The following is a 10,792-nucleotide window of genomic DNA, read 5'->3' as shown; positions in this document are numbered from 1 at the left end:
GTAGTAGGTGGGGGCAGGAGGCCTGGTTCTGATCGATCTGAAGCCAAAGTGAGATGATCATCAGAGATATAACGAGTTGGCTTATCAATGTGGCGAATTACGTTAACCAAACTTCTCAATTTAAGACAGTCTTGCATTCCTGGGCATCTGTGTGTGTTTATAATATATAAGAAATGTATAATGTATATATATGTATTTAACTCATTGCTGGATTTTGTTAGCTAGTAGTTTAATTTTGCAACTAATTTCATGACTGAGAACCATCAGTAATATTCGTTTCCTCTACTTTATCTAATATCGACTTTACTAGTCTCATAAAGTGACTTGAGGAACATTTCCTTCTTCTCTGTCCTTAATGTTTGGTAGAATTTGTCTCTAAAGCATCTGATCTATGACTGATATTTTTTAACCATAGAGTTTACTCCTTTACTGATAGAACAATTAAGATTTTCTACTCCTTTCTGAGTCATGCTTCATAATTTCTCCTTGGCACTTACCCATTTCATCTAAGTTTTCAAGTTTATTAACATGCAACTATTGTCATATTTAAAATCTCTGCTGCATTTGTAGTCAGGGACCTGCTGTATCACTAATATATTTGTGCTTTTCCTTTTCTCCTTATTAACTTTCCCAGTTTGGTCCATTTCATTAGTATCTGAAAGAACAAGTTCTTAGCCTTATTAATCTTTTCTATTATATGACTGTTACAAGGTCTCTGAATTTCTGCCACCACCTTTATTATTTTCTTGCTGAGTTTCATTCTATTTTTTTAACTTCTTCATTTGGATGGCTAGCTTTTCTTCTTTTATTTTGTAAGCATTTAATAGTGTAAATTTCCTCCAAAATATAGTTTGTGCCATTCCACAAGTTTTTATATGTGTTACATTTGTTAGTAAATATTTATCTCAATAGATGCAGAAAAATCATTTAATATTAATACCCAGTCGTGATTTTCTTTTTAAATGTTGGCAAATTAGGAGTAAAAGGGATCTTCCTTAGCTTGATTTGTCATTGTTTAAAAGTACCTAAAACACAGCAAACTGGAGTTAAAATGTGAAACGCTGGGATGCTTTTAAGACTAGGAACAAGGTGAGGATGCAGTTCACGTCTTTGCCAGGAACATTGGGGGGTTCGGGGATTGGAAAGGAAAAAACAAAAACGTCATTATTTGGGCATGATTTGATTGTCTATATAGACATAAAAAAATGAATCAACAGGTAGGTTATTACTTTTTTAAATCAAAGCATCATTGATATACAGTCTTACGAAAGTTTCACATGAACAACATTCACCGTATTATCAAGTCCTCACCTCCCACTGCAGTCAGCCTCTCAGCGTAGTCAGATGCCACAGAGTCATTACTTGTCTTCTCGGTGCTGCACTGCCATCCCCTGACCTACCCATATTGTGAGTGCTGCTTATAGTGCCCCTTAACCCCCTTCTCCCTCCCTCCCCACCTACCCTCCTAAGCCCTTTTCCTTTGGTAACTGCTAGTCCCTTCTTGGAGTCTGCGAGTCTGCTGTTCTTTTGTTCCTTCAGTTTTGCTTCGTTGTTATACTCCACAGATAAGGGAAATGATTTGGTACTTGTCTTTATCTGTCTGGCTTATTTCACTGAGCATCATACCCTCTAGCTCCATCCATGTTGTTGCAAATGGTAGGATTTGTTTTCTTTTTATGGCTGAATAATATTCCATTGTGTATATGTACCACATCTTCTTTATCCATTTCCATTCATCTACTGATGGACACTTAGGTTGCTTCCATATCTCGGCTGTTGTAAATAGTGCTGCATTAAACATATGTCTTTTTGAGTCAGGGTTCTTGTTTTCTTAGGGTAAATTCCTAAGGCTGGAATTACTGGGTCAAAAGGTATTTCTATTTTTAGTTTTTTGAGGACCCTCCATACTGCTTTCCGCAGTGACTGAACTAATTTACATCCCCACCAGCAGTGCAGGAGGGTTCCCCTTTCTCCACAACCTCTCAGCATGTGTTATTTCTTGTCTGTTGGATGTTGGCCATCCTAACTGGTGTGAGGTGATATCTCATCAACAGGTCCACTATTAAAATCAATAGTAAATTTTAAACTATGTGCTAAATGCAAAATCTTAGAATGTAATTCCTCCTCAACTCAGTTTATATTTTAATATGATTCCAATAAAAATTCCAAAAATCACAGCTGTGTTCTTGCTTCCTGCTGCTGGTTCTTTACCTTCTTCCCCTGCCCGTCCCAGCGTCCTCCTCCGTCTCCCATCCTGTGCCTCCCCCTCCTTCTCCTCTGCCTTCTTGTTCAATGAAACCTGACAATCTTCCTCTAAACTTTATAAGGATAAGCAAAGGGTCAGAAACAGCCGTAACGCTCCTTAAGGACAAGGTAGGGAGACCTACCTGCTAAATATAAGCATTAAGCTATAATTTCCAAAGCTCCAAAAACAAACAGTAGTATTGGCACAGAATACATCATTTAAAAAGATATTTTTAAAGAACATAATTTTGGGTAAAAAGCCCAAATAAAAGCCAAATGTGAGCCTTGCTGAGATGAAGAGAATTGCCCACAGAAGCCCAGCTCACACTGCTGACCCACAGAATTGCAAGCGAATTGAATGATGTTGTTTTAAGACGCTCAGTTTTGGGGTAGGTTGATCCCCAGCAGTAAGGTGACTGATGCAGTCTGTTAAGAAGGTATCAGTGCCGGATGGATTCTGGTTCATAATTTGCATTGCTAAACTTGTACCATCTCTTCGCTTTAGATTTTTGTGTGTGTGTCCTTATGATTTTTTTTTAAATCCAAGTAACAGGACAAGTATTTTTTTGTTTTCTAAGCTATCTTTTTCTTGGCATAGTCTCTTTCACCCCAACCTTGTGAGGCAGAGATTATCCTTACCTATCTTACAGATAGTTAATGGAGTCAAAGAAATTCAAAATATTTGTTCAAAGGCATTCAGCTAACAAGAGGCAGAGCTGGAATGTGAACCCAGGCCGTCTGGCCCCAGAGCTGATGCTATTAAACACCGTCTACTCCGTTCCTGCCGCACTGACAAGCATTCCCTGGGATATATGTAAACCAGTACGAGAAGCATGGGTTTGAAATAAGGTGTCTGTATATTGTTACCTCTAGCCATTAATTTCCAAAAATTATTTCTAAAATATAGGCAGCTCTCCCTAATATATAAAAAGCTCTTTCAAATTAATAAGACTGACAACCAACAGAAAATGGGCAAGACATGAACTATTTACAGGAAAGAAAAGTCAAATGGTTTTTCAACCATCTGATTGATGGAAATTGAAACATGGTCAACTTTACTCATAACTGATGAAATGAAAATTAAAATGTCAATGACACTATTTTTCACTCATCAGACAGACAAAGATAAAAAAAAGTTTGATAATATACTCAGTTAAGGGGAAGGAAATTTGGACCGTCACACAAAGATACAACCTCTACAGACAACCATTTTACAATATCTGTCAAAATGAAACATTTACATATTACACAGTCTCTGACTTGGGAATTCTACCTCAAAGAACATACACATATACTGGACGTTTGTGAGAATCAAAGGAAGCACTACTGCAAATCAGGACTAACCCAGACGTCTGCACATGAAGGTCACCCTAGCCATGAATAATACATGAGTATATTGAGGATGTATTATTGCAGCAGCATGTGTATTGGTAAAATATTGGAAATAACTCAATTATTCATCAATACATGATTAGTGAAATTAAAGTACTATTTATTTCTACAACAGAATGCAAAATAGTGCCTAAAAAGCGGGAGGCACCTCCCTAAGCACTGATTTCAAGGTATTAGGCAGAAAGAAGCAGGACAGAGAACAGTGGGTGACCCAGGGGACACCACTGCTGACGGATTTGTAAACACCTGCTTGTTTATGAAGACCCTATCGCTGGAAGCACAGCAAATTCAGGTTTGAGGGGGCTCTGACATTGTACAATTCTGGTGTCTTTTTTAGGAAAAAAAGTACAGAAAGTACAAATACAAAATTAGGTCGCTGGGTAAGCAAGGGATTGGGACGCAGAAGCATCACTGGTTCCCAGTAAATTACCTCCACCTGGAAAAATGCAGGAGGAATCGGTCGGAGAGCTTGGCTGCTGAGGGGTGAACGGGGTGACTAGAGGACAGGGAAAGCAGGAGGTGTATTTTCATCCCTGTGGGATCTTGTACATATACACTATTCCTTTGTAAGTTACTTGCAGTGTCAAATCAAAACAGGGGTGCCAGTGTCACAACAGCTGGGACAAACGGTCCCCATTGAGGTCAATGTCGTGGAGTCTCCCATCCACCTCCAGTGGGCTGAGGGGCTCCCCCAGCAGGGCCTTGAGGGCTGCCCGGAGCTCCCCCAAGCTGATGCAGACACACCCATTGGCGTAGCACCGTAGTGGCACTGGTCATGGCGTGGGGTCACTGACCAAATCATTCACTCAGTCCGTGCCCCCCTCACAGTGGCCCTGTAGGCACTCCCCCCCGCATCAGACCCATAGGCACCACCCCAACAGCGGCCCCATAGGCACCTCCCCACAGCAGCCCCGTAGGCACTGCCCCCCACAGCAGCCCCACTGGCACCCCCCAGCAGCCCCATGGGCACCCCCTGCCTTCCAGCCCCAGGGAGCGCACCTCCCGAAAGGCGTCCCGCAGCTCCCTGACGCCGATCATGTCCGCTGTCTCTGCCAGCAGCTTGGGGCCCATCAGCTCCACGAAGTCTCCGAAGTCCACCTTCCCGCCGCCTGGGGGCCATGCCGTTGGAGACACGGGGCCATCTGAGACGAGACCCCTGCCCAGCCCTGCCCTGCCCTCTGCCCTCCCTTCTGGCCTCGTCCCTGTGCTCCTGGCCTCCCCCCTGCCGCACGACATGGGCCCTGCCCTCCTCTAGGCCCAACAGGCTGGTCAGCCATGTCTCCTGACAGCTTCCTGCACTTTCCTGACCAGTTCAACCGGGGTCAATCCTGGCTCCAGTGACCTGGCTGTGTGGCCTTCCACAGGCCATTTAACCTTTCTGAGACTCAGTTTCCTCATCTAAAAATGGCGCTAATGGCCCATGTCCCACCCACCTCCCAGGGGAGGGAAAACTCCGTGGAGGAGAACTAGCACTGAGATGACCGAGTCCTGGGCCCTGGCTCTGGAAGCCAGCCTGTGCAGGCCCCTCTGTTCCGCAGGACGCCCAGCTGACCTGGCCATGGCCGTGACCTCTGGGGACCAGGGGGTGGGGCAGGTCTGAGGCACATACTGACTCGCTGTGACATCGCGATGAGCTCCATCTCCGTGGGCACGTGGCCCGTCAGCTCCTCCCCGCTCCGTCTTGTCCTCTGTCCTGGCACGGGTCCCCGTGGCCTTCTTCTTGCTCCTGGTTCCCCCTGGAGACTGCTGAGGCCCCCGCCGCGTTTCCCCACCCCATGCCCCCCCATACCCAACCCCCCCAAACCTGTGGTTCTTCCCCAAACTCTTTACCTTCGATCTCCTCTGGCCGCAGCTCCCGGTCCTGAAGGGGCACAGAGAAGGCACGAACTTCCTGGGTCACTGTGAGGGCCTTGTACCCCTTCCTCCCTGCTCTTTGGGGCGCCCCACTCAGCCCCCCACAGCATGCGTGCACAGGGCCTGCGTCCCCTGATGCTGCTCAGACCGTGTCCGCCCACACCCCCCTGCTGACTCTGCAGGCCTCTTTGGTCCCCCTCGCTGCCCCTCTGCCCAGACCTCCCCTAGGGCCGACCCCTGCCACCCTGCGCTTCTAGGGCACGGAGCTCACTTGCCAGAGGTGGGTCTGGGGTTGGGCAGAACCTCAGGCGTGGCCCTGGAGGCCTCAGGGTCACTGTGTCTCCCTTGCTCGCTATCCCTCTGCAGAACCCTGTGACCCCTGCCCACCCTACTGGGGGCTGTTGCTGGTGGTTCTCTGGGTCTCTCTCTGCCCCTTTTCTCCCTTCCCTGGGCGTCTCCCTGGGGCTCCGCGATGGTTGATCTCATTTGTTTCTCCGCTGCTCCCTGCCCCCCACCCCCGGATCTGTGTGACTTTGCTCCAGTGTCCCCAGTCCATCCTCCCCCCATTCCTTAAGGAAAGGCAAAGTGGGGGGCAGGGGCGGGGGCAGGCAGGCCGGTGGGCAGCTGTTCACACGAGCTGGGTGGCGGCGACGCTGGCCCGCAGGAAGATGCAGGCGGGCCCCACCGGGCGGCTGAGCACCGCACAGCCCTGGATGCCCCGCCCAGGGCCGCCCTGCTCTTCAGGCTTGGGGCTGGGGCCTGGGCCTGGGCGGGAGTCCCCTGGGGGGCAGCCAGGCCACTGCCAGCCGTCCTGCAGCAGAGCCGGCCATGAGCAGGGGCAGTGCGCCCTCCTCCCCACCCACATCCTGGGCCGGCAAGGTCCACCTCTCCCTCAGCTGGGCAAGCTGAGGCCCAGAAAAGGCAGGAGGTTTGGCCAAGGTCATGCAGAAAGCCAGTGGCAGAGTGAGACCATGAACTCAGTCTCTGCGTCTCCCAGGTCAAGGCTGACCAGCAAGGGCAGGGGGGGCACAGGGGTCTGTGGGGCCAAGAGCAGGACAGGCCGGAGTCTGGGGTGCCCAGGGGAGATCTGGGTGGGCGAGGGCAGGGGGAGCCAGCAACTCCACCCCATGCCGGGCCCCACCTCTAGGCCTAGCCCAGCCCTCTCACAGGGCTCTGTCCCCCCACCGGGCCCTCCAGGGTCCAGCCCAGCCTTAGCCATCCTACCTTAGACCCCTGGGGTTGAGGCCGCTTGGCACAGTTTCCCATGGGCCCTTGGAACATGCGGGGCCTGGAGTCCTGGGGAGCAGCCCAGGGCAGGCCTTGGCGGCACTGGGGGCTCCTGCTATGCCCCTGTGCTCCCAGGGAGAGGCTGGGAGCACTGCAGGGGGTTTTCCTAGCGTTTTGCGGGGAAGATCAGGGGCGGGTGGGCAGGCGGGGAGTTCTGGGCCCAGGGGCTTGGGCCCTGATCCGGGATTATCTCTGAGCATCTCTGCTGGTGAGGGGGGTTACTGAGAGGGCCCTGGTAGGCACGGCCGTCCCATGCCCACTCCTAGGGTCTGCCAGACACCCCCTCTCCATCAGCCTTCTCCCCAATCCCTACCCCTACTCTCTCCCAATCAGGAACATTTAATGTCTTCAGAAGCAGGGCCTGGACCTGGGAGGGGGAAGCCAGGTGCCCAGTGGACCAGGCCAGCTGGGGCATCTCTCTCCTCGGAATGGCAGATGATACCAGGCGGTATGAGCTCTGCAGACGCTCCCCCAAAGCCCGTCCTGAGCGAGGAGGCGACGTCTGCGCAGCCCCGGAAGCCCCTGCCTGCCCCTGCCAGGCCCCGGGCTCCCGCTCAGAGGGCCTGCTCTGCCCGCCTGCCCTCACCAGCCGCCCGACCCCTGCACTCAGGCCAGGAGCGGAGGAGAGCAGACTGCGCCCTGTGTGCCGGGAGCCAGGCTCCGGGAGGGCAGAGGTGGGGAGGGACGCCAGCCTCCTTCCCAGGTGGCTGATTGACCCACTGACCCGTCCATCAACACGCATGTCCAAGGGCTCCTGCCGGGGCTTCGCCCCTCAGGCTATCCTAAAGGGCCCCGGTTCGCGTGTGGGACACCCGTTGTACCCTCAGGGCCCCTGGTTGATGACAGCCCCACACCCCTGCCCGTTTACCTGCCAATAGGCTGCCTGCATCAGGGCCTCGAGCTCCTGGAGGAGCGCCCGCCGCCTGGTGGCTGCTGGGCTGGCGGGGGACTGGCTGGGCCCTGGAGTGCCCTCAGAGGGGCTGGGGTCCCCCATGGGGAGACTGCCATCTTCCGGGCACTGGGAAAGGGCCATGGACACCAGGGTGGGCACCTCCTTCTGGCTGAGGGACACTGCCTCACTCCGGTGTCCCCGCTCCTGTGGGAGGGGGGCCTAGTGGGCATGTGTGGGGCTGGCCCCACGAGGTCCCTGTACTCTTCCCTATTTCTTGTTCCACGGGCTGGTTGGCCCCCAGACCTCCCAAGTCCCGTATCTTCCCGAGCTCCCGGGACCCTCGCCCAGCCCCTCCCACACACCCCAGGCCTCCTGCACCCCACCACCCTCCAGCCATCATGCTGGCCCCAGAACACACCGCAGTCTCCGCGACACCGTCCCTGCAGAGCCCAGGTTGCCTGGCCTCTGAGGACCCTGGTATCTGGGCATCTCCCCACACCCTCCTTCCCTGTTTCCGTCTCAATGTCCGCGCCCTCTGCTCTGTGGGTGCCTTCTGTGCCTGTCTCCCTGCAGGCCGTCCCTCAGCACCCCTGCCCCTGCCGCCCTCTGTCCAGCTCTGTCTCTGTGTGTCTCTCTGCCCGCACATGCCCATCTCTCTACCAGTTCCCTCCCCTTGTCGGGGGAGACTCTCACGTTCATGTGTCTGACCTTCTGTCTGCTCACCCGGGCTCGTTCTGTTTCCCCACCCGCTCTCCCAGGCCGGCTCCTGGGTGCCCCCCCCAGGCCCCACCCCTTCTGCCTGCTTCTCCCCACCCAGAGCCCCAGGGCACCCCTGCTCTGCCCTATGTCCTGCCAACACTGAACACCCAGCTTCTGATGACCTCCAACCTCCTGCTCCTCGGGCACGAGGCTGAGGGTGGGCCGGCAGCACCCACTGGCTTCTTGTGCCTCCTGGTCACGCCCCCAGTCTCCTTCCCACCCAGCCGCCTGCTCCTCACCTCCCAGAATGAGGTCAGTCGTCCTGCCCCCGCCTTGCTCCGGCCCCTCATGATTTATTCACCTGTCCCCTGCTCCAGGCTTTGTCCCAGGGAACCAGATCCCACCAGACACCTGCCACCTGAGCGAGTGGTTGTGGCCTCTCTCGGGACTTGTGGCCATCCATTCATGTATTCCTGGGACCACGCCAGACCCTGTCTGCCCTGGGGGCCCTGCTCTGAGGCACATCTAACTCAGAAAGGGTCAGCAGACATACTCCAGTGCCGGGGGTCCTGTCGGGGCATCAGGGAGGCTTCACGGGGGAGATGAGGGGACAGGGCAGCATTCTAGGCATTGCTCATGGTTTAAACCGGGCTTAGCCCCGGGGGGGCGCTGTGCTCCTTGGCAGGGAGCAGCTGTGAACTTGGAGAGTTCTTGACACCGGAATCTGGCAGGATATGTTGGGTGGAGGCCATATGAGGGTGGCAGGGGTCAGCAGCCCCTGGAGAGAGTATGGGCGGCAAGAAATTGGAGAAAATGTCAGGGGCTGAATCGTCAGCAGTCATCTGTGGAGTACCTGCTAGGGGCTTTCCTGGGTCCTGGGAACCAGCCCCTGCCTCCTGGCAAATTGCACCTGGGGGGAGACGCACACCCAGTACGACGGTGGAGAGAAACGCCCAGCAGGCTGCCTAGAGGGAGCAGAGGACGCCTAACTATGACTGGGGGGCATGTGCCCAAACCAGGGGACAAGGGAGAGACCGCGTGAAGGGAGGGCGGCTTTGCAGGCAGAGGGAGCAGCCTCTGCACAGCCTGAGCGAGTCTGAGGATCTAAGAAAGGCCAGGGCTGAGAGACAAGTGCACGCCAGCAGGTGGTCAGGGGCGCGAAGGGCTCATTGGAACCATTCACGCTGACCGCATGCTCAGTTTTCAGCATCCTTTCAGCCCTCGGAGGCCTGGGTTACACCTCCTTGCATTGCATCCCACGCACACCCTGCAAGCATCCTTCAGAGAGGAGAGTTCTGTTTTCTGCAAGGTTATACGAAGGGCCTGCAGGCCTGAGCTCTCCCATGCACTCGCTGTGTGACCCTGGACAAGGCACTTTACCTCTCTGTGCCTTAGTTCCAATCTCTCGAAAATGGGGGTTGGCCTAGTATCTGCCTCATGGCGCCTTTGTGAAAATGAAGTGATAAAGGACCTAGCAGGTTCCTGGCAGATAGGAAGGGCTTAAAAAATGGTCGATGCCATATGATGAACAATTCCATGTCCAAATAACCATCCAAGAAGGTGGAAGTAGTGAGCAAAGTGTGTCCCACAGTATAAGCCGAGGTAGTGGGGGCTACACCTGGTCAGGGTCTAGTGCATAGAAGAGTTCTCAGTCAAGAAGCAAAGCCTTTGTGTCTAGGGGGAGAAGGCCTGGCTTGGAGATCCTCCCTGGCTGGGCAACCTATTGTTTCATCCTTTGTCACCAATGAACCCTGACGACTGTCACCAATTGTCTTGTCAATGGGTTTCAGCCCCGGGCAAGTTCACTATGGTTCAAGGTGACCAAAGAAATGACAGTAGAGTGTTCTTGGGGTGAAAGGGTTATACCCAACTTTATTTCCACACTGGCAGGTCAATCACTAATATCCATCACTCAGAGTGAGTCTGCAGGCAGCAAGCCGGTCTCTGACTCTGGGCCTCTCTGCCTGCACAGTCATCCCGCACAGCTGTCCTCTGGGCCTCTGTCCTCAGCGCTGCCACCACACCAGTTCTCTTTTCTGCTCTCCTGCAGCCTTGCAGCCATGCCACAGTATTGCCCAGAGCACTAGGCAGAGCTCTTTATGTAGACTCAATAGCAACGTATTGCTCACACGTGTGTAGTGAGCTAGCCAACCAGGGCCAGGTGAGAATCCTGCCCACAGGAACGTTCATTTTATCCACACAGGGAAGCTACTGTCCCTCCAGACCAGACTGCACAGACCTGGGTCAAAGCTCACATGGGTGAGGCTCGGCCGACGCCCCAAGGTTTCCTTAGACCTGTGGGAATTCATGGTGGTAAGTAGGGGAAATATTGGCAAAAATGCTTTCTAAATATCCTTGCAGGGAAGGGAGAGGAAGTTGTGAATTTGTAAAGAACAAGGACTGCTCTTCCCACTGGTGTGGCAA

At 53.2% G+C, this 10,792-nt stretch overlaps 1 protein-coding gene across 1 annotated transcript; it reads right to left on the bottom strand.

Moving 5' to 3' along the window:
- Positions 1-3,740: 3,740 nt before the first annotated feature.
- Positions 3,741-7,989, bottom strand: LOC130684788 (calcium-binding protein 2-like). The gene is made up of 5 exons (XM_057506833.1): positions 7,646-7,989; positions 5,426-5,497; positions 5,246-5,324; positions 4,609-4,745; positions 3,741-4,370 (listed from the first exon to the last, which is right to left on the bottom strand). Exons 1-5 carry the CDS (start codon positions 7,808-7,810, stop codon positions 4,245-4,247), a joined length of 579 nt encoding a protein of 192 aa, XP_057362816.1. The 5' UTR covers positions 7,811-7,989; the 3' UTR covers positions 3,741-4,244.
- Between the last annotated feature and the right edge of the window lie 2,803 nt (positions 7,990-10,792).

This window comes from Manis pentadactyla, chromosome 9 (genome assembly GCF_030020395.1).
Source record: "Manis pentadactyla isolate mManPen7 chromosome 9, mManPen7.hap1, whole genome shotgun sequence".
NCBI classification, from domain to species: domain Eukaryota; kingdom Metazoa; phylum Chordata; class Mammalia; order Pholidota; family Manidae; genus Manis; species Manis pentadactyla.
This window is presented reverse-complemented; position numbering and strand designations above follow the sequence as displayed.